This window comes from Periophthalmus magnuspinnatus, chromosome 8 (assembly GCF_009829125.3).
Source record: "Periophthalmus magnuspinnatus isolate fPerMag1 chromosome 8, fPerMag1.2.pri, whole genome shotgun sequence".
In the NCBI taxonomy this organism is placed as follows: domain Eukaryota; kingdom Metazoa; phylum Chordata; class Actinopteri; order Gobiiformes; family Gobiidae; genus Periophthalmus; species Periophthalmus magnuspinnatus.
Genome location: NC_047133.1, coordinates 25,329,550 through 25,352,600, shown reverse-complemented (window position 1 = coordinate 25,352,600; position 23,051 = coordinate 25,329,550). Strand labels below are relative to the sequence as shown.

At 40.1% G+C, this 23,051-nt stretch overlaps 4 protein-coding genes across 7 annotated transcripts in view; 1 reads left to right on the top strand and 3 right to left on the bottom strand.

Annotated features, from left to right (window-relative positions):
* The window catches only part of LOC117374319 (E3 ubiquitin-protein ligase rnf213-alpha-like), a 28,844-nt gene extending 26,292 nt beyond the window's left edge, over positions 1 to 2,552 (bottom strand). Inside the window, 4 exon segments of the mRNA XM_055223515.1 lie at positions 54 to 1,148; positions 1,288 to 1,377; positions 1,625 to 1,736; positions 2,458 to 2,552. Coding sequence (XP_055079490.1) covers positions 54 to 1,148; positions 1,288 to 1,377; positions 1,625 to 1,723 — 1,284 coding nt within the window. The 5' untranslated portion in view covers positions 1,724 to 1,736; positions 2,458 to 2,552.
* A 4,173-nt stretch (positions 2,553 to 6,725) lies between these two features.
* LOC117375100 (neuropeptide B-like) lies at positions 6,726 to 7,367 on the top strand. The gene is made up of 2 exons (XM_033971353.2): positions 6,726 to 7,041; positions 7,144 to 7,367. Exons 1-2 carry the CDS (start codon positions 6,787 to 6,789, stop codon positions 7,270 to 7,272), a joined length of 384 nt encoding a protein of 127 aa, XP_033827244.1. The 5' UTR covers positions 6,726 to 6,786; the 3' UTR covers positions 7,273 to 7,367.
* A 226-nt stretch (positions 7,368 to 7,593) lies between these two features.
* LOC117374964 (guanine nucleotide-binding protein G(o) subunit alpha-like) overlaps positions 7,594 to 23,051 on the bottom strand; it is a 170,740-nt gene continuing 155,282 nt past the window's right edge. Inside the window, exons 1-10 of one of the 4 annotated variants that reach the window (XM_033971201.2) lie at positions 15,403 to 15,539; positions 15,195 to 15,330; positions 15,036 to 15,127; positions 14,856 to 14,948; positions 14,171 to 14,331; positions 10,191 to 10,319; positions 8,519 to 8,648; positions 8,378 to 8,449; positions 8,140 to 8,227; positions 7,594 to 7,876 (exon numbers count right to left, since the gene is read on the bottom strand). In XM_033971201.2, the coding sequence (XP_033827092.2) occupies positions 7,686 to 7,876; positions 8,140 to 8,227; positions 8,378 to 8,449; positions 8,519 to 8,648; positions 10,191 to 10,319; positions 14,171 to 14,331; positions 14,856 to 14,948; positions 15,036 to 15,127; positions 15,195 to 15,330; positions 15,403 to 15,441 (1,131 nt within the window). In that variant the 5' untranslated portion in view covers positions 15,442 to 15,539 and the 3' untranslated portion in view covers positions 7,594 to 7,685. Of the gene's footprint in view, positions 7,877 to 8,139; positions 8,228 to 8,377; positions 8,450 to 8,518; positions 8,649 to 10,190; positions 10,320 to 14,170; positions 14,332 to 14,855; positions 14,949 to 15,035; positions 15,128 to 15,194; positions 15,331 to 15,402; positions 15,540 to 23,051 lie in introns of those variants that run through there. The other 3 variants (XM_055223508.1, XM_055223509.1, XM_055223510.1) reach the window with 3 other exon arrangements.
* Positions 16,263 to 21,616, bottom strand: LOC117374846 (ethanolamine-phosphate cytidylyltransferase-like). Its single transcript, XM_033971044.2, has 13 exons — positions 21,318 to 21,616; positions 19,513 to 19,601; positions 19,202 to 19,363; positions 19,059 to 19,125; positions 18,894 to 18,978; positions 18,773 to 18,814; positions 17,941 to 18,088; positions 17,763 to 17,845; positions 17,612 to 17,689; positions 17,475 to 17,540; positions 17,337 to 17,402; positions 17,163 to 17,251; positions 16,263 to 17,065 (listed from the first exon to the last, which is right to left on the bottom strand). Exons 1-13 carry the CDS (start codon positions 21,446 to 21,448, stop codon positions 16,909 to 16,911), a joined length of 1,263 nt encoding a protein of 420 aa, XP_033826935.1. The 5' UTR covers positions 21,449 to 21,616; the 3' UTR covers positions 16,263 to 16,908.

Here is a 23,051-nt window from a genome sequence, read left to right as displayed (position 1 = left end):
CACACGCATTTTTTGTTTATATACATACCCATAATAGAACTGTTGTCACATACCTCTGTGTACACTTGTGGTCCAAAAACCATATTCGGATTGGCATTTTTTGATTGCGTTTGATTTGGTTTCTTTTTCTCCTGTTTGTTTTGTTGTTTAGTCTGTTTTTCATTTGGTTCTGCATTTGCATTGTGGTCCAGTTTCTGTTGATTGGAGTCAGAGTCATTCTTGTTTCTGGCATTTTTCATGTTTGTCCTGTTGTCCTGGTTATTAGACTTGGTCCCTTGATCAGGATTGGGCTGTGTTACTTCTGGAGCTGTATTGTGGGTTGGACTGGGTGGAGTGTTGCCCTGTGCTTTTTTAGACTTCTCATCAACTCTAGACCCTTTACTCTGATTCTGTGTCTGGTCACCCTCTTTACTCTGTTTTTCTGAATTTCCTTTTAGAATTGCTGTTGTTTTCTCATTAACAGTTTGGGTGTCTTCAGATGCAACATTGGTACCATCATCTGATGCACTTTGATTCATGTTGGTTTTATCTTTTACTATTGGTTGACTTGGTGGGAGCTGCTTTTCCTCCTTTGGCTTAATCTCCTGAGTCAGTTTTGCATTAGTTTCCTTTGCACTTTGATCCTGTTGTGGTTGATTGGAGGTGGATGAACCCTTTTTGTTTGTCTTGTTATCGCTCTGATCATTAGCTTTGGTGCTTTTATCAGAATTAGGATGTGGTAATGGTGCAGCTTTGCCATCAGTTAGTGGTTGGGTTTGAGTGTTCTCTTGCGTCTGTTCACCCTGGGCATTTTCTTTTACCATAGTCACCTTTTCATACACAACCTGCATGTTGTCAGATGTACTGGCACTATTACCATCTGGTCCGGTTTTATCTTCTTCCATAGATTCACTTGGTGGGAGTGGACTTTCTGGACTTTTCATTAACACGTCAGTACTGTCACTAGTGGCTAGCTTTCCTGAAGTGGACTGGTCTTCGAAAGATGAAAACTCTTGGTTTGATACTGAGCTTTCACTATCAGACCCATCTCCTGCTTGAGGTCTTGTGTCTTTGTTGTCATCAGTTGGAACAAGCGACAAATCGGATTGTTCGGGGTCTGTTGCCATATCGTCATCTTTCTTCTTCTTGCTTTTCTTCCTTTTTTTTCTCTACACAACACCACAAAATTAATACCATAAAAATGCTCTATGTTACAAGCAAGAGACAAATTTCAACTTAACAGCAACCTATGTGAAAAATGCAGTAGTAAAAAGTAAATAATATAGAAAAATTGTTTGTTGTCATTACCTTTCTTTTAGTATTTGTCTCTTCATTTGGACATTTTCGTGGTTTATCATTATTCTCTGCAGTGCTGTCAGTGGCAGCAGCATCTGGATCAATCAAAAAAAGATCATCATAGCAAGGCCCATAAGTGAGACACTCCATGAAAAGCAAAGTGAGATGTAGGACCTAGGTGTGTATGATATGACACTGCCCTCTTGTGGATAAAACAAAAAATGTAGAGAACATTGTTAAACTGTATTTTACTGTCAAGCTGATATATTCACCTCTAAATATGTTTAGTATAACACATTTTAATTACTCCACAACAAGCCCACTGACGACCCTTCATTATTCACCTACCTTGTGTGACAGCAGGTTGTGACTGTAACTTATTACCACATTTACAGCAGAAGTTTGCTTCCTTCTCCAAATTGTGATGTTTACAGGCAGGACACTTCATCTCTAAACGGTATCTGTAGGTAAAACATTATGCTTAGTAAAAACTTTACTTTCACTTTTGCTCATAAGCTATGCATTTATTTTTACTAATGCCGTTGAATCAAAAAACAAGATTGTAGGTAGACAAACATTCCCGGTGAAAATCAGTGTCGGCACAGTTTACGCATATAACTTCATAAATGGAGAATAACTTTTTTTTTTCAGCTCTCGTTCTTTCATTGGCCAAACAAAGCAGAGAAAAAACAAGGTCTCACTCCTCACCATGATCACTATGACAAACAAAAGGAAATTGAAGATATTTTAGTTACGTATCAAGCGTACATAAGGTCTATCAGAACATAGCTTAATGAAGACACGCGTTTATCTACAATAAAAGTCTTGTTAAAGGCATTATGATGTGGTCGTTGACGTTGGGGAAACTACCTAGACATCACACTTTAATAAAATTTCTATGCGACGTTCCGAGTCCAGTAGCCAATCACGGAACAGAACAAGTTTAACACACTTCCTGTTTGTCTCTCAGATAATAGCTACATACCGCTACATTTATAAGCCTGTTACTTTATGTAGGCCTGAATCTAGTACTGATATACTCCTGACAGTCCCTCTCTGCGTCACATGAGCGCTACATGCAGGCTAACTTTCTGGTATCACGTTCATGCATTTCATTTCATTAAAGAACATGTTTACGACTTACAAAATGCTAAAGAAAGAGTAAGGATGAAAACATGTTACCGACTGTGCTGTTGCAGTACGTGGCTATCTTCGCTCGAGCTGACTTGTTGTAGCTGACAGATAAACCTTTACACTAGCTTTTCTGGGACAGGTGGAGGTGGAGGTGGAGGATAAATTTGCATAAATAAACTCACCTCGGGACAGTGGCGCGAGCGCGCGTCCTCTGTGCGGCACATTCACCGACACTACTGATCTCTTTCGTTTCCGCCTATTTTGTAGATCTCTTAAGTTTCGTTTTAATAGAATGGGAGTTGGAATGGGTTTGGCATTGTGAAAGCTATCTTTATTCTATTCTTATAAAGTTATTAACCTCAACCTCAAAATGTGTTCTCAAAGACTGTGATTTGGAGAGGGCCAGGCGAGGAGACCCAAATATATGCCTATATAATATATAGGCATATATAGTATATATAGATGCATATAGTTTTTTTTTATTTTTTAAATAGCCTAATCTTGTTGTTCTGTAGACCAGAGCCTACGTCCAACTAAAGCCAACCATCTTAAACTTCTAGGCTTCTAAATCCATTCCCTTTATCCTATATTTTGCAATTAGGCCATGAAACTATAGCCTACCTTTTTTGATAAAGGATAGTCTAGCTGGGTTTCTACTTTCTTTTTTGATTTATCAGAATAGGTCTACAATCACAGCTGTGATCTGTTTGGCTAGATCAAATGTCAAGAAAGTCTGTGATTGTAGAATGTTAAAAAGTAGAACAAGATAAACCTCAAGTTTAGAACAAATTAGGTCTAATGATACAGAATTAACGTTTGAACTGATGAATCCTGTTCACACTTTATATTACTACTGTCACTTTATATTACTACTGTTACTGTTGGGTAATATCATCAGAAAACAGCATTAACTTCCACTGCTATGCTGATGACACACACAGCTGTACTAATCAATGAAACCAGACCAGACTGATGGAGTAGACAGACTTAGTGCCTGTGTGAAGGACAGAAAAACCTGGAGACTTAATTATCTGCTTCTTAACCCTGAAAAAAGGTCATTGTTCTAGGCCCCAAAGGCCTGACTCTATCTGACCAGAGTGTCACTCCAGACAGTGTCAGTGTAGCCTCCAGCTCCACTGTAAGGAACTTTGGAGTCTTATTTGACCAAGAGCTCTCATTCACTCCACATATAAACCAAGCCTGTAGAACAGCCTTCTTCCACCTGTGTAATATCACCAAAATCAGAAAAATCTTAATGCTGAAAAACATATCCATGCATTTGTTACATCAAGGCCAGAATACTGTCACTCTGTACTAGCCATAAGCCCTAAAAACTCTATAAAAAGCTTTAAACTAGTTCAAAATGCAGTAGCCAGTCTCTTAACAGGAACTAAGAGAAGAGAGCACATCACCCCAGTCATACATATAAAGCCATAAAGGCTGTGGCCCCATTGTATCTGCAAGATGGTATATAGTACCATATCATTAAAACAGAGCACCGCTCTCAAAATACTGGACTACTGGTGGTTCCTAGAGTGTCTAAAAGCTCAGTAGGAGGGAGCGCTTTCACTTACCAAGCTCCTGTGATATGGAATCAGCTCCCTGCCCATATTGAAAGGCTCCCACAGTCTCTACATTTAAGACCAGGATCAAATCAAATCAAATCAAACTTTATTTATAAAGCGCTTTTCATACAAAAAAGAATGTAACACAAAGTGCTTTACAAAGCATTAAAATCAGTCCCACCCACCAAACCCACCCAACCACCCCACAGCCAAACAACCCAACCCCAACACATCAATAAACACAACCAAACAACCCCCCACCCCAACGCACACTCCCACCCCCCACCCCAACACATGTTAAAATACCTTTGGTTTCATCTAAAATATGTTTAATGCAATGCATTAAAGATGGCTGGATAAAGATGAACCAGATGAGAGAGCGCCACCAGAGGAACCATCTGCACCAGGGTCACCCGCAGCCACAGGACACCAGCCCAGGGCCCAGAGAAGAGATGAGGTCAAGACCAAACCTCCAGGGCCCACGAGCCAGGGCCCAGGAGCCACAGCCAACCACAGCTCCCGGTGCAGAGGGCTCCTCAGAGGAAACACTGGCAAATCTAAAATGATTAAAAATAATAAAATAAGTCAAAACTAAACAAGTAAATAAAACATAAGTAAGACATAAACACACTAGCCAGCCTAAATAAGACTAAATAAATAGAGAAGTAAACTAAAATGATAAATACTAATCAAAAGCTATGCTAAAAAGATGGGTCTTGAGCCTGCTTTTAAAAACCTGAATGTTCTCTGCGGCCCTGAAAACAAAACTTTCCTCTTTGAATTTGCTTACAGCCAGGTCAGTTAGGATCATAAATAAAACCTGCAGTTTTAGTTAAGCTGCCTATAGGAGTAGATATGCTGGGGGAAGTATGGTAACCTGAGCACGATCCTCTGTTTCCTCCTATTTTCCCTGTCAACAGCATTCACGGTACAGTTCACCTGGAGGCCGTTCATTGCTATTCACATATTGCTCCCTGTCCCACTCCTCTCTGGGGAGTGCAACTGTTTCAGATGCCTCACCGCTGACCCCCCGGTGATGACTGGACATTAGATCCCCTACTGTTCCTTAATCCTGTTCTGTAGACCCGGACACTCCCTTCTCTCATCTGGCTGGGGTGGCTCCCATCCTGCCGTGGGTGGGGCCCCTCTCTGTCCTTAGTTGGGTGGGCTCTGGCCCTATAGACTTGAACTCTATCTGCAAATGGATGCACATTAGTCCTGGACACATCTGCAGCCTGTCCATCCATGGGAGTGGATCTCTCCTTCACTGTGGTTCTCCTCAAGGTTTTCTTTTTTCCCACTGTTTTTTATTTTTTTATTGTATTTATTTATTTATTTATTTATTTATTTATTTATTTATTTATTTATTTATTTATTTATTTATTTATTTATTTATTTATTTATTGCTGAAAAGCAGGGTCTAAGGACAAGGGATGTTCTGGGACATTCATTTGCTTCCATTTGCTTGTCTGTTTCTGTTTTATTGTTGATTGTCTAGCTTTCTGTTAGTTAAATCAAGTTCTCATGTTCAGCCCTAAGAGGCAAATGCTGCCGTGATTTTGGACTTTACAAAAGTAAACTGAATTGAATGAGTTCAAGTGGAACTTTAAATGTGGTTTTAGAAATGTTCCACTAGGTGGCGAAGTTGTTCTCACCAGGCTCATGCACAATTGCATAGGTTTTTCCAGAGCAGATCTCACACAGAAAGTTGCTCTCTTTGGAGAGAAGAGCCACTGAGATCTCACCTGTGCCATGAAGAATGATTGGTGTCAGCGCGTGGGCTCCATTCGAAAATATAAATTGGCCCAATGTTTCTCCTAGGCTACATGGGGCCATGTTTTCAGATTTTAGGCGTAGCAGTGAAACTGAGTGACTTGCTTTTATGAGGATGCCACAATAAACTCAACGTGCGCTTTGTGAGATATGACACAGGGTCATAAACAAGTTAGGTCCATTTGGCGTTACAATGGGTCTACATAGTGTTATAAATAAATTAATAATTAGATTATAAATATTTTACCCAAACCCAGACTGTTTCTCCTCTATCAGCTCATGATTTGAGCCTATGGAAGTGGATGGATCTTATACTGCACTATAAAGGGAAATAATTGTCTCTGCAAGTTACATGATTCTTACCACACATATATATATATATATATATATATATATATATATATATATATATATATATATATATATATATATATATATATATATATATATATCCTAATGGTTTTACAGAGTAGTTTGAGTGATTATTATTAAATACATAATCTAGCAGCCCAGAGTTAAGATGAGAGAACCTTTATTTGTCCCAACAAAGGGAAATTGCAGTGTTGCAGCAGGTAAGTAGGCCTAAAGGGAAGTCTGGGGTGACAATAACTGGAACGTGCGGGACATAGGTGATGAGGGCACTGTGGAGGTCATCATTGGAATTTGAAAAGCTGTGAGACTGTGGTTAAACATGAGTTGTTCCGTGATGCTTTGGCTTCGTGGCTAAAGACATATCATAGCCTTCCTCTGTATGTAGGCTATGATCCATTTGTTATGGTTTCTGAATTTGTGTATTTGGCTTGGAATGTCCATTAACGTTCAAATTAACTAGTTGTTCGCATGTTTGGTTTTTTTAATCATTAGGTCTGGGCTACTACAAGAAAATGGGACTCGTGCGTAAAGTCTCAGTTCATCTTCATCACTCGCACTCCAGCTGACGACACCATGACGCCGCTCACCTATAAGAGGAGAGGCAAGTTTGAGCAGAGCGTTTAGAGCAGTGACACAAAGGACTCACAAAGAACTCCCAGCCTACGGCATGGAAATGTCAGTCAAACTCTGCTGCTGCATCACAGTGTTTTTCGTGCTTTTGGCGTGCAGTCCGACGGAGGGGTGGTACAAACAGATGGCCGGCGGACCAAGTTACTACTCAGTGGGCAGGGCATCTGGTTTGTTGTCCGGGATCCGGCGGTCTCCATACGCAAAGAGAGGCGAGACGCAACCGACAGACAGCTCAGAGTCAGCGGCCAACTTGCTTTCAGAACTTACGCCACGCAGTTTCTTCAAGACCATGGTCAGTCAATGTCTGTCCTTAAAGCTAAATCCCATGCTATTATAGGCCTAAAAGCTCATCACAAAACGTCTTTGGCTACTTAAATATTTCTGTTCCACACAGCCCGTTTGCATCAAAGAAATTACACCAAACCTGCAGAGTTGTGAACTCTTCCAAGAACTGAAAGGCTCCTTTAAATGCTCGGCTGAAGTCTTCCTCTCCCTGGACGCAGCGGACTGTGCAGCAGACTGAGCAACGCGCCCAGGGGTGCCTCTTCTACGCATGAAAACCACTCCGAGGTTTATACAGTTGTTGCACGGGGATTCTTTTTGATTTTGTCATTGAATGTTATGGTATGGTGCCAAAACATGAGTTTTCATTAAATAAATGTAGACTATATGCAGCTATTTTATAGCCTACTCAATTCAAACGTTCAAGAGAGTTTTGTCACATATTTTGTGTTATATTTAATAAAGAAACGGTATTTTGTTGGGGGATAAGGAGACTGATCATAAAGCTTTTTTAAGCGCTTAGGCCACCTTAAAAGGCACTATATAAAACCAATGGTTAGTTAATGATTTAAAAACATTTTATTAAAATATCAAAATCACATTGTAAAACGCTATAGTGTGTATAATGCAAAACCCTGAACAAAAATCTGATCTCTAGTGCAAATGGAAAGCACCAATATTTTCCATTAAAATCTGTTGAGTGAGCATCTGGAAGGCCACATGTGTAGTGTCACTGTCTGTGGCAGTTGTGAAGTGATGATACACAGGTTTGTCAGTATTGGTGTTACACGATGAAAACATTGTAGTGATGTAATTGGCAGCTGCATCCACCTCACAGTCTGCTCCTAATGAAGAATAAGAAAATGAAAATCAGGCAATAAAATATGAAGTGAAACTTGAGGGCTGTTCATTCTTTCTTACTGCCTTTAGTACATTATTAGTCTTGTTCCTAAGCTTGAGAAATACAGTAACCCGTTCAGGGGCAGTGGAGGTGCATGCAACACATTGGTCAAAAAGAATAGTGATTACCCAAGAGGCAGGAGAGGACCCAGGAAACCAGAAAAGAAGAGTTTTTGCCATATCCACTAGGTCAGAATGTTATTCTCACCCGTATATGAAGGCAGGTACAATTTTAAGTGCCTTCCAGATTTTAAAATCTTCTCTTGGAAAAGATCTGCCTTGTTCATGAACAAAATCTAAACAAAAATAGTTTCAAAGATATTCATTTAAAAGTAACACCTGAGGATGACAACAGATCAGATTTAGCACCCACAGTACAGCTGTGCTTGTCCAAAATGGATACTTATCAAAGATACTATGAGCACATTTGAGGACTGCATATTTACCAGTGACGTGCTGTTAAAAATCCCATTGTTACAGATGGATGAGAAAAGTTCAAGACTCTGCTGTAACTTATTCTATAAGAAAAGAGGAATCAATTATCCAGCCCCCTCAAATAACAGTATTGTGATCTTTCAATAACACACCATTGATGACTGTCCTGTCAGTGTGCCATCATAGCTGCTTAGTGCCACAACAAACAAAATGGCATCAATGCAGTCGAAACAGTTGAGCCACTTTCTTCGCTCACTGCACTGTCCTCCAACATCATAAAATCTGCCAACATAAAAATGTTCAACAACAATTTTTATAAGCTCAGATAGGCCCATTAAAGTTCTGTGTCTAGCAACAAAGAAAAGGAAGTAAAGTTTAAAAATGTAGATGCAGCATATGGGCTATATCGCTCTCACAGAAACTGTGGGTCTTGGCGACACAGGTAACAAGTTCCCAATGGGGCCAGAAGATTACAGAAGTCATGTCAGAAGCATTAAAGCTTTTATCCCCAGAGTCAAGAGTTGGCTCTAACAAGCTTGATGACTGTAGCGTTAAGCGTAGCATTTGACAGCCTTTTCTCTGATGTCAAACTGAAAATGGTTGCGAGCCGCCTACATCTGTTCTGCTGTGTGTTTTCAGGATGTGGATGCCACGATTTGTAGCAACAAACAATATCAAACATTAGCCAAATGATAAATGAGATGTTTTTTGTTCAGTTTATTTCATTATTTTTCTTACATGAAGATCACTCCTTAAAGTTTCACTTAAAAGGTTTTGACTGATAAATCAAACATGAAATTATCATAAAATGTAAGTTTTATCTCCAAAAAATTAGGAAAAATGTGACTGGTTACACAATAAATACGTATCTACTCAAATACTAAATGAGATATCCAAAATTCCCTCTGTAAATATTTTTGTATCTACTGTTAAAACATTTTGGACCGTTGATTTCCTGAAATGGAGAACGACTGACAGGAGTAAGATATAGCAAGAAAAAGAGGAGATCATTCATATTTTATAAGCAGGAGAGATGGCAGGTCCCTTTACCGTCAGTGATGCAGTTATACCCAACTCAAGGATTCCGGGTAAACTTACTTCACCTTACATTTAAAAAAAACACTAATGCCTATGTAGCTCTTTATGAATCAGTTTAATATTATTGTACATGTTTATGTTTATTTATTAAATATGGGACAGTGCACATTGATCAACATGTGTTAGTACAGCATGTAAAAGTGCCAGAGTTAGCTATGCAGGCTAATTTACATCCGTGTAACTTTCTTGGATATAGATACGTGTGACGGCCTATACTGTACAAGTCAGATTTGTTGAGAGGTAATCCCACTCACAGGAAGAATACATGTTTTAAGTAATAATACGATCTCCATAGATACAAGCCCTCACCAGAAAAGTTGCATAGTGCGCTTTTTTGTGGAATACCAGGTAAATGGTAAATAACCAGTGTTAACGGTAAATAAATAACACTATATTTTTATACATGGCCCAGAACCAATATAATGCAGTACAAAAATGTACATGTCTTATAAAAACCTTGAATGTTACTGGCTTGAAAATTTTTGTAGACAGTGAAAATACAGGTGTACTCATTAAAAGTGTACTGTAACTTTTTGGGTGGAGGGTCCTCGCCCTGCTTGTCCACATGAAGATGTCGTTGCTTTGCGTAGTATTTTGTACAGAATGCCATTTATTAACCAAGTCTTATTACACAGTTGTGGCATAAAGGGCGAGTAATGCATTTATTTCAGCATATGTACAGTGTTGTGTCATATCAAAAGCAATAATGAAAGTAAATGGTCTTACCGAAAAACAAAATCATTAACCTGAAATTGTGTTTCAATGATCCCACAGGTTCGTACCCGTACTCTTAAAACATCAGCCTCTGAGGGAATGTAGTTGGGAGAGATGATTCGACTCAAATTTTCAAAGAGGCTGAAGAGAAAAGAACAAAACACCACAAATTAAACTTTAACACAATGAGCAAAAGTAGATTTAGTAACTGATTTTATACAGTATTGCAAAAACCTATGATATGACTGTGCAACATTTTACACTATAGATTATCTGTGAAGGTGAAACCTCTTCAAGAAAACCATTTAACACATTTTAAAGGTTTCAGGTACTAGGGAAGTTGAAAGTGTCATGACTAATCCAATATTTCAGGAGGGGGAAATTGATGCAGTGTCCAGCAGTGTGAAAAGAAAAAAAAATATCTAGTTTTATGATTGTGCCATCTCAACCACTGTGCTCTGACAATGAAACTCAAAATGTACAACAGACATGTCATCTAAAGTTGATGACACACATTTGGGGGAACAACTATCACTGCCTTGTGCCTCGTGAAAAGATTTTTAAAAGTCAGATTTACTATGACCTCTAGATCTACAGCTTGTCTGTCCATGGTAGAGAACCACAGTGAGGGATCACTGTGGCTCTCCTCTAGGTTTCTCTTTTTCCCACTGTTTTTTTTTTTTTTGGGCATTTTTCCTTGTCAAGGCTGACTGTTAAAGGACAGGGGATTCTCTGGGACAGTTATGCATTTGCTTGGTTCCTGTCAATGTTAGAAAAGCAAACAATGAAACAGTCATCCATTAATATAAGATGATTGACTAACACGTTCTGTTAAAACCAAAATTTACTGAAGCCCAATGAGGCAACTGCTATTTTGATCTTGGGTTATTCAAACAAAAATTAAATTAGTCAGATCAGATTTGTCATTTTTATTTTACAAAAGCAACAAAATTATCTGGGGCTGGTTCGCGGGGCAGCCATCAAAGCAGGGACTCCCAGACTTCCCCCTCCCCACACACGTCCACCAGCTCCTCCGGTGGGACCCCAAGGCGTTCCCAAGCCAACCGAGAGACATAGTCCCTCCAGAGTGTCCTGGGTCTTCCCCGGGGCCTTCTGGTGGGACATGCCCGGAACACCTCCCTAGGGAGGCATCCAGGAGGCATCCTGAACAGATGCCCGAGCCACCTCATCTGGCTCCTCTCAACGTGGAGGAGCAGCAGCTCTACCCCAAGCTCCCCCCATGTGACCGAGCTCCTCACCTTATCTCTGAGGGAGCACCCAGCCACCCTGGGGGAAACCCCTTTCAACAGCTTGTACCCGTGATCTTGTCCTTTCGGTCATGACCATAGGTGAGAGTAGGAACGGAGATTGCCTGGTAAATCGAGAGCTTTGCTTTTCGGTTCAGCTCCTTTTTCACCACGACAGAACGGTACAGCAACCCCATCACTGCGAACGCTGCACCGATCCGCTTGTCAAACTCATGCTCCAGCTGTCCCTCACTCGTGAACAAGACCCTGATAACCTTGAACTCCTCCACTAGAGGCAGAGACTCACCAGCCACCAGGAGAGGGCAAGACACCTTTTTCCGGTCAAGAACCATGGCCTTTGGAGGATCTGATTCTCATCTCAGCCACTTCACACTAGGCTGGAAACTGCCCCAGTGCCTGCTGCAGGTCCTGGTGCAATGAAGCCATCAGGACAACATCATCTGCAATCAGCAGGGATGAGATCCTGTGGTTCCCGACCTGGACCCCCTCCAGCCCCTGGCTGCGCCTAGAAATTCTGTCCATAAATACAATGAACAGAACCGATAAAAAAGGCAGCCCTGGCAGAGTCCAACATGCACCGGGAACAGGTCTAACTTACTGCTGGCAATGCGAACTCGGCTCCTGCTCTGGACATACGTGGAGCCGACAGCCCTTAGCAAAGCGCCCTGCACCCCATGTTCCTGGAGCACCCCCCAAAGGGCACCAAGTGGGACACGGTCGAATACCTTCTTCAGATCCACAAAACAAATATGGACTGGTTGGGCAAACTCCCATGAGCCCTTGAGGACCCGATTGAGAGCAAACCCCCCACCCCCCCTCGCCTCTTAAACAGAGGGACCACCACCCCGGTCTGCCCCACGTGATGTTGCAGAGACATGTCAGCCATGACAGCCACACAACATACAGAGACTTGAGGTACTCGGGAAGGATCTCGTCCACCCCCAGAGCATTGCCACCAAGGAGCTTGCCAGCCACCTCGGTGATTTCAGCCAGGGTGATGGACGAGTCCACCTCTGGGTGCCAAGTCTCTGCTTCCTCCTCGGAAGACAGTGGGAACCTAAAAGTCCAACAACATCCGCAGTTGAGGTCAACAGCTCTCCATCTGCACTGTTATCAGTGATGGTGAAGCACTGCTTCCCCCTCCTGAGGCGTCTAACAGTGCCAGAATCTCTTTGAGGCCATCCAACAGTCCTCCTCCATGGCCTCCCCAAACTCCTCACAACCCCAAGTTTTTGCCTCAGCGACCGTGCAAGCCACTGGCACTTGGCCCGCTGGTACCCTTCAGCTGTCTCAGGAGTCCTACAAGCCAGCAAGGCTCAATAAGACTCCTTCAACCTGATGGCATCCCTTACTTCTAATGTCCACCACCGAGTACCACAAGCACCGCAGACCTTACGACCAGAGCAAGCATCGACAATAGAGGGAGAGAACATGGCCCACTCAGAATCCATGTCCCCTACCTCCCCCAGGATCTGGGAGAACTCTCCCAGAGGTGTCAGTTGAAAGCCCCCCTGATAGAGGGCTCCACCAGACGTCCCCAACAGACCCTCACCATACTTTTAGGCTGGCCAGGTCTGTCCGGCTTCCTCCTCTGCCAGCGCATCCAACTCACCACCAGCTCTGCCCCTCTCTTCACCGAAGTGTCCAAGGTCAGAAGGACACTTGGATGAAGAGGTCAGATGACATGACAACAAAATCGATCATCGACCACCAACTTAGGGTGTACTGGTGTCATATGCACTAATGGAGACCCTTGTGCTCGAATATGGTGTTCGTTATGGACAAACTGACTAGCACAGGAGTCCAACAACAGAACACCACTCGGGTTCAGATTAGGGAGGCAATTCTTCCCGATCACCCCCATCCAGGTGTCACTCTCGTTACCTACGTAGGCGTTGAAGTCCCCTAGTAGAACGCACAATGCAACAAAATTAGATATTTCATTATTGATATAAAAAGATCATAGCCATGTCACTAAAAGGAGCAAAGGAATGAACAAAATGGATGACACAAATTTGTAATACTAAGGTTTAGGTGAGTTAGCATGGTACCTCTACAATGATGTAGTAAAAGGTAAAGATTTGAGTTTGCTTTTAAAAATGGCATCCCAAATAGGCCTGTCAGGATAATTACTATATCGACTTATTGCAATTATTTTTGGGAGTCAATATTTATTGTGTGGAACTTCTATGACTCATTAAGTGGTTAGTTGTTGCAGCTCATGTTCATTAACAGTACTATGTGCATAGAATTGTTTTTTTTTGGAGGCAACCCTGTTTTAGGGTTATTGTGTCAGTGGCCTGATGGCATTCAATATTATCGTTTGCCTACTTTTTCACAGTAATTTGTCATACTTCAAAATGTGTTATTTTCCAGGTCTAATCCCAAACCATTTAAAGATAAGCTCAATAGAAATGTATCTGTGTATTCAGATGCAACAGCAAGAGCTAAATTAATTTAAAGGAGGCTGCAGTCTCTACATGCATTTCACATCTCACCACCAGAGTTCTGAATTCATGTTTTATATTTAGTTCCAGTTTAGTACTCTCCTTCCAGCATGTTGTTGCTGACATAATTTCCTGACCTATTCCTGGCACTAGGCTTACTGTTGGGCTGTAGTCTACCGGAGAGCTGCTCCTCTCTATGTAATTTACCTTGACATTTCCACTGAGATGTAAATGGGCTGTGTGCAGCATGCTGCACCTCAGGTCACACACTACTCACTAGAGGGCAGAGTCGTTGAGCTCAAACTCATAACCTCTGGCTGCAGCAGACCGGACTCCACGGTCAGACCACAGAGCACAGAAGGCCTGGGCCACAAAGGGGAGTAGCTCCTGGTCCTCTCCCAGACACTGGCTGCACGACAGGATCGAACAGGCATGCACCTGATTTTCAGATAAATAAAGACAACAGATAAACATTTTAAATCCCCCATGACCCTATCAAAGAAAGGACATCAGTAAGTGTACTTTTTGTCAAACCATACATGAAATAAAACATGTAATCTGCTGAACAATTTTAGAAAAAATATATAAGTGACATTTTTCTAATAGATTAATTGTGTTAATTTGTGATTTATGTTTTGATATAAGAGTCTGTTCAATGTTTAGATTTTTAACAAACATTTAACATTTGATACTGAGAAGAGAACAAAAATATTATGTAAACAAAATTAGTGTAGTCCTAGCAATCTTGCAGCCCTAAAATCTATTTTTCACTTTTAACTATATAAAGGTAAAAAGTTAAATTACTTTTCACTTTGGTTAACGCATTTTAATAAATGTTATTACATCATACTGTCCCATTTGTCATCACACTGCACGCACTGTAGGCAGACTACCATCTAGTGGGTCAGTGAGGAATTGCAATACTACATGACGCGAAACTAATAAGGATTTTATTTTTTCACCTTGTTTTGTTTTTTGGATAGATTTATCCTCAGAATCCCCATGCCCCGGAGGACAAACTTCATTGAAGTGAGGAGGTTGTCGAATACTGCAGGCTGTAAAGACAATTTGTACTCAATTATACTGAAATATGATCCTTTTTAGTCATTTCATTTGTGCTGCAATATTCATATCTAATTTACCTTAAAACTGAGAAGCTCCTGTTCAGAAAAACCCTGACTATGGATTATCTTTATTTGTTTGATCAACGTGCTCTTACCACTCTCAGCTGTCCCTAGAAACAGACATGGGTCAAACCAAGAAATTATTTGAAATAACATTATTACTACTTCTTTACTTACCAAGAAGAAGAATCTTTACAACATTAGTTTCCGTTTCCGCATGTTTGGAGAGGTCTAGGTCTATTTGTGAGTTTTTCAGTTTTGCCCTTTTCTCTTCTTCAGTGACATGCTGTTTGAGGCACAGTCCCATACACATCTACACAACAGTGATACCGCCAGCCCTTAGTGCAAAGTATTGTTTGTTGTAAAATTCTGGGAAAACGTCTACCTGCAGTGAGGCCGGAAGAATATTTAAACATCTGTGCATCGTCAGTTAGATTTTGAACCAACCAGTTTCAATTTCCAAACTGATCATGCATTTTTTGGAGAAGAGGAGAGGGGGCGTGGTCATTATTAGTTAGAGGCATCTGCAGCTGCCGCGCGTGCAGGTTCAAGAGCAACTGTGACGTCATTACGCTTCAAATTAGGGACGATTGTTAAATATGTTAAATCCTACATTTTCTGATAATACAAATAAGTCATCTTTTCTTGTACTTTTCTTGAACTGTAGTTGTTTATTAAAATAAATCCCAATGTTACTGATATTAGAATACTGAAGAATACTATTAGAATATTTAATGTATTTCTTTGTTGTTGTTACTGATGTTTAGTTAAATAAAACAAAAAAAAATGCAATAAAAAAGCACATTTCCACTCTTACAGCTTTGACTCTTTTTTTTTTTTTATCAGCAATAATTATTTTATTGTTTTTACTTTTCCACTGTCACCCTACATGGCCTACACCGACACATTCTCATTTGACGCACATAATAACACATAACACACCAATTAATCTTATGAACATATTTTGAATTTCCAATCAAAAGAGGTGAGAAAAATATGATCTACAAAAAATATACTCCAAATCCAGTTCCATATGATACAGAAGTAAATTTGTACAGTTCAAACTTAACAGTTGAGTAAATGTGGCATAGTTTCAGAATGATATACAAGGAATATAATACAAAATAAAAGGCTTAACGCATTTGAGCTGAAACAATCAGCTGTGCTGCTCATGATCTAATGTATAGGATTAAAATGCACTCCAATATATGAGTGCATAGAGGCTATGTGTTTTTTGTTGAAACATCTCTGTTTAAACAGACCAGAACAATACTGAGTCTATAGATCAGTGCCTAGACTGTCAGTCGCAATTATATACACATCATGAGGTTTCATATTTTTTTTATAAATTATATTTTTGCTATCTTTACACATCCAAACAACCAAATTGCATGTCCTATCCTCCAAAACCTGAGCGGTTCAAGCTTTCCCAATAGTATTTTATAATGCATACATATAAATACATAAGTGAATACACAGTAAAATTACAGTGCTAAAAAGGCAACAAAAGCCCCATATAAATAGTAATGCCTCCAGCTGACCACCTGCATAATAACAGTAAGAGAAATTAATCAGAACTGAAAAAATAAGTAGGTTACATGATTAGTTTCCATTTTTCTTTTTCTGTTTTGAAAATATAGTTGTACACCTATAGCTGCTATCTTGTGGCTCAAGCGCCTATGTGGTTTATTCAAGTGAGCCCATTGGTACTGCTGCTACAGGAGAAACATGACCTTGCATATGTGGAACATTATATTAAAAAATACAGAGAACCACTTCCAACAGAGACGTCATGTATCTGCTGGTGTGATTATAGACTGCACGGCACTGGTATAAAATGTAAGGACTGCTATCAGTAGTGTCTCATAACACACATTTGATCAGTAGAAGTTCAAATAGATGTGTTTTTCGGGGATGGGTTGACACTTATTTTGACTTGACAGTCTGGGCTCTGCCTTTTACTCTTTTCCTCCTCTTGTCGTTTCATGGCCTGAATGACTGCAATCTCTTTGGCTTCTTTCTTCTGGTTTCTGGCTTCAAACAGCAACCTGTAAAATACAAAAAGTCTATAAATTCTTTCCTAGCCACATCACAAACTATGCTTTGATCAATTGAATTAAATACACCTAATTTTATTAATTTTACCTATTTTTGATTATTCTCTGCACAATCGCATCAGTTGTGAGGCTGTTCCCACTATCCACTGTGCGTAAGATTCCTATTCTTCTAGGTTCCTGAGTTCAAAGTAAAACAATATCTGTTATTATGAAACACACAAATGTATTTTTGTATGAAACAAACAGACAAAATGAGTCTTACAGCATAAGGATCAGAGCCATCTTTGGCGGGATATATTTGAGTCTTTCCGTGACAAACTACATCCACCTAAAAGTAACACATGATTCAATGTTCTCCTTTACTGTAGATTTGTTTATGTGGAAATAGTATGTTATGTACCTTAAAATGATCAAGTAAATCTTTTGTGACAGCAAATGGGGCACCAATCACAACTTCTGATACATACTGTAAAATGTACAATTGTTTATAGAGTCAAAGTGGAATCATGTTGTTTTGTGTAAAAGAAAATCACCTACTCGACATGCCAGGACGCTGAGTGTTCTCTCGTGGATATTCATAATGGGGTAGTTTTTGCCTTTGTACCGATTAACTTCCTGAAATTAGAGATACAAGTCAGAGTCACAGTGTCACAGTTTGCATATAAACAATTAGAGAGTGGACTCTTACTTGATCAAAATGTAATCCCACTATAATGTATGGCTTGTCTGAGAGTTTATGCACTGCTTCCAGAAAATCAACATGCCCAATGTCTAGTACAACTTGAGATAAGGATATTTATTTATGAAAATTACTTCCTACAGTTGGGTGTCACAAACATCGGTATTGCTTAGTGATTAAAGGATACGGAATAGGTCAAAGGCTCCTGCTACATAAATTATTGTGTCTCCAGGTTGAGGTTCTTGTCCTGAAGCAAACTGGATGATCTTCTGTGAGGTCTGGAGGAACTGTGACACTCCTGTCCAAGGACTGTGGCCCTTATGGGCATTAGACCCCTGGATAAAACAGACTACATCAGTATCATCTAATGTGTTGACTTTAAAGCTCTCTGTGGAACTTCAATGAAGATATTATTCCAGTGCCTATAATGTACTACAGTTTGGCATAAAAGTTATCTATGTCCGTGGACACAAGCAAGTGACACCAGCAGGCCAAGTTACACATCAGGTCTGCGGAGAGCTAATGTGCGGCTCACCATGATCTATGTTCACCCCACCAGCAATGTTACATTGTCCACCTTTTTACACAACTGCATGAGAACAAGCCTGTGGTGGCATATTTCATATTTATTCATAGCTTGTTTTTCACTCTTTAGGCCCACAGAATGCAGTTTCTTCCTCATGACGAACAGTGGCCTTCAGTTTGAAGGGGAGGGCAATGCAGCATGATTATCAAGTGGCCCCACAGTAAAGCTCTTTGTTTGTCAATGGTTGACATCTGGCCAACATGGCTTTGGCAACTTCAGTGAAAACTTCTCTATCACATTGTTAGTAGGGCTGGGAATCACAGGGTTCCTCACAATTAAATCCAATACATCTTAGATGGCATGGTGATATACTCAATACAGCATCCCACAATATCAATAAAATATCGCCAAATAGAGACTCACAATATATTGCTAATTTTGGCAGATTCATAATTCTTTGTGTTTAAAACAAGTTATAGAAACTATAACTTACTTTCCCAAAATTGTCTGTGTGCTGTTGGTAATTTGAGCTATCCTAGAAAAAGATAACATACAAGCATTTAAGGCATTTCAGATGATTTAAGTGAACAAGAGAGAACCAGAGTTGCACCTACTATGTTGCTGTGATGCGCTTTGGTCATAAGCAGCATTCTGCCCACCAGGTCTGTAGTGGAAACCCCCTGTGTTCGCTTACACTCCCTGGAAATACATGGCAAACCATTAACTGACCCATTTTGTTGATAATGGTCTAATGCTTTCAAAAGAAAAACAGGCATCACCTGTACCGCCCAGACTTCTTCACCTCTTCATATGTGTCTTTTCCATCTACTGTCAATGTTATATCATCTAAAGACAAAAAACATTTTAAAGTTAACATATCATTTGTGCATTTATTGAAGTTACAAAGAATAGTGTGAAGTACCCCCATGTACACAGAAGTCACAGTTGAATTTGTCAAGTGTCTCCAGAGTTGTGACATAAGGTGCTCCCTCTACCACCTCATCCACCCATTTTATTGCCCGCACCATCTTGTACCGTTCTTCCTGAGTGAATACTGGTGGGCCTTTGTGCTTTGCAATTTCACCTAGAAGACAATTAAAAGTTTTTTCTTTAGTTTTATACAGAAGCACAAAAATGGTGATGCATTGGTAATCACAATCCATATGAAACAAAAATTTGAAACAATAAATATCCATATTTGTATTGTTATATAAATAGAGAAAATAAGCTTACTGTCAGTGTGCACTCCAACAATGAGGTAATCTCCCATAGCTTTGGCCTGTCGCAGCTGGTTAGAGTGGCCATAGTGTACCATATCATAACTGAAAAAAACAATTATACAAAAGTTAGAATAATTATGTGTATTGTCAAGTTATTCTGCTTGTGCACAAAGATTTTTATAGGCACACATATGGTGAACATCAAGATTAGATTGTGTTAGATGTCAAATATTACAAATAAATTATAAAACAAAGGAGGAGTGCAAGGTAAAACAAAGCGTACTAAAGGCTAAAGCAATACTGTTCTTTGAAGGCGGGAACGCACTTTATAAAAATGTGACCAATGATCATTTACTATTACAATTTATTGTAAAAACTTAACAGCAACTGAAAGCGGTCTGAAGAGGCCCATTTTTTTGCATGGTTGATTGGAGATTATTACTTACGGCTGTAATGTCTAATAGAGATGGGGGCAGGAAAATTTAGTTTTTTCTTTATCGAATTTATCATTTGGATACTGAATATATGTTATCATTGATTTGTACATAATATTTTAGAATTTCAAAATAACAATTTGCAGTGGGTTATTTGTGTCTAAAGACATGCTTGATTTCTTGATGACCCACGAGTGACTGTATTCCTCTTGTATTTTTTAGAGGGGGTGGATCATGACAGTGTTACGCTGCAGGAATTAAATATTAATTGGTAGAAACTGTTAGCGGACACCCACGATGCAGCTAAGCATCAAAAAGACACTTAGTTTGCTGATGTACACGGCAAGTCCAAAAACTGTCTCAGAATACTCTGCTTGTGTTTATGTAGACTCACATGGTCAGCTGATACACAGTGGAAGTGGACTTTGAAGCCTACAACATCATTAACAAGTGAACTTTAAACTCTTGTTTCACTAACCAAAACATCTGAAAGAATAAGTAGATAGTCCTAATTAGTGTCCAGTGTTCTCTGATGGGCACTGCTTCACAGCACAGGAACTGGCAGGTGTGGGCAGCAGGGCAGAGAGGGTTGATGTCATAAGCTTTGTTGACATAGGCGCTTTTTGCATGCTCATCCCACCGGTTAATATAGTGGCATCCCAAATATTCTGTAACATTCCTCCAAACATACAGCCCAGCCGCCACACCTAACTGGCAGGAATTTTACTAAAGAAAGGCACCATAATCCTGGTCAACACAAGTATTCAAAATGTTTCTGTAGCTCTATGCAAGACTCATCCATCCAGGAAAGCCCAACATGCTATGCACTATATTAGACCAGGAATATAGCACACACATCTAAGGGTATTACAGTGCATTATTATTAGTTACAATAAACAGTTTAGAAGAGTCTAAGAAATACATTTGGAATTTAAATAAAAGTGTCATCATGTTGGCCTGTGTAAAAATGAGCTACGCCTAGAAATAGAAATATGCAGTCCAGCCATCCAATTAAGCCTAATCAGTCCCTGTAGTGCCCTCATGGGTTAGGTTATTTTGCAATAACTGCTTGTAACAAGGGTCATACTAAATGCGCCTAGCTAGTGTTATGTAATAACATAGAGTGGCCTACTCAAGAAAAAGTAACAAGTGTTGGTACAGTCCTGACACGGGTTTATAGCCTGGAAAAAAAAAAAAAAAAAAACGGATGAAAAAAAGTTCATTATGAATGTAATGATAGCCAGTAGTCTTGAGTGGGATAGTCCTAGAACGGTCAGCAGACCGGCCCAGTAAAAGACGGAGCAGTTTCCTTTTAAATAAGACACACCAGGCCAAGCAGTGATAGAGGCTAAAACACCACGTCAGATCACTATAGTGCACTCACCAGCCATCGCACCATACTCGGATCTTCCGTCTCCTCTTCTCGGGGCTGCATGCTGCTGCAGCGGGGGTCGTGCCTGCGTCTTTCCCTGTTGCCGTGCTTACTGGATGCTGGTGATGGCCGTTTTTAATCATATTAACGCAGCTAGCTTACCTTCTTCAACTCTAAGAGGCACAGGGAGACTCTGACATAAAAGTGTTAAATATTCTCGTACAGGATAGTGGGATGCTTGTCTCTGACAGGCGCGGCGATTTAACAACCTACAACAGCCTACAGATGCACCAACGCCTCCCCAACGCACTGACGCACGACGCTCGTTGCGTCAAGTCGGTCGACGGTGCCCAGTGCTTATTATTTTGATGTCCTATAGACCGACAGCATTCTCACAAACTCTATGCTGCTATGCTGCGTTGTCTCTTATAGCACGTTCCTGGTTTGAGTCCAGTTTAGTCTGCTTAGTTTGGTCCTGTTCCAGGCTCTGTCCCTGTGGGTTAGTGGACTCATCATGTGGGAGTGTGTGTGGAACTGTGGACGCACTAATACTTACTGTGCCTGTCTCTTTGGCTATCTTTGATTAGATAGACTAACGGCTGCCGGTGGCGCATGACGTCAACTCTACTGTCACATGACACGACAACTTGTCTATCCTCATGTGATAGACCAAGGATATAGCACACATAGCATACAGATATCATATATATATATATATATATATATATATATATATATATATATATATATATATATATATATATATATATATATATATATATATATATATATATATATATATATATATATATATATATATATATATATATATATATATATATATATATATATATATATATATATATATATATATATATATATATATATATATATATATATATATGTGTGTGTGTGTGTACACATATACACACACAATTCACCTGGTAGCATGTGTATTCCATTTAGCGTGTGGGTAGGGTATAAGAAACGGCCATGTTTAACGTAGAGAAAGGCTAATATAGGCCTGTTATATTATAATATCCACATGAATCCTATTCTATAGCTGTTGTTACGTGAGAAAATGCCAACCGGCCAAATGAGACATTTGCAAGAAGGCCTAAGTAGCAGCAGGGGGAGCTATAGAGCTAAATATCTCAAAGATATTGTGTTTTTGAACCGCCTGGCACTTTTGTCCTATACTTTTAACATAACTTGAATTGAGCACATCACAGAAAGGCATAGGCCATGCTTACAGGTGTAGGTAGTAACATCGTCTGATGCCCTGGTCTTTGTGCCATTCGTCACCTATAACACTATTTATTTATTTGTTTGTTTATTTATTTATTTATTTATTTATTTACGTACCATGGTTATAGCTTTTGCTCCAGGTTTTGTGAGCACTCTAGTGCATTAACATTTGCTGATGATGAGGATGGAAACATTAATTGTGCAGAAGCTGTTGCCTCAGAATTGGGGCAGGCACCTGCTGCGGAAGTGGGTGAAGATGAAGAATGCTGTCCTAGATTGCCCACAGCTCACGTTAACTCAGCCCACCAAATTAATCAAGTCTTCAGAGGCTGTGCGCCTGTCTGGAGCAGACACCTGAGGAGAGCTCTCTGAGACACAGGTCACCCAGGCCTGTAGGAGCGGTCCAGTAGAGATAGGGGCTGCTGGAGCGGGTGGTGGAGTTTGGTGGGGTTTGGACTTGCCCTGCAGGATGGAGAGTAAGATGTGCGTCTCCAGCCA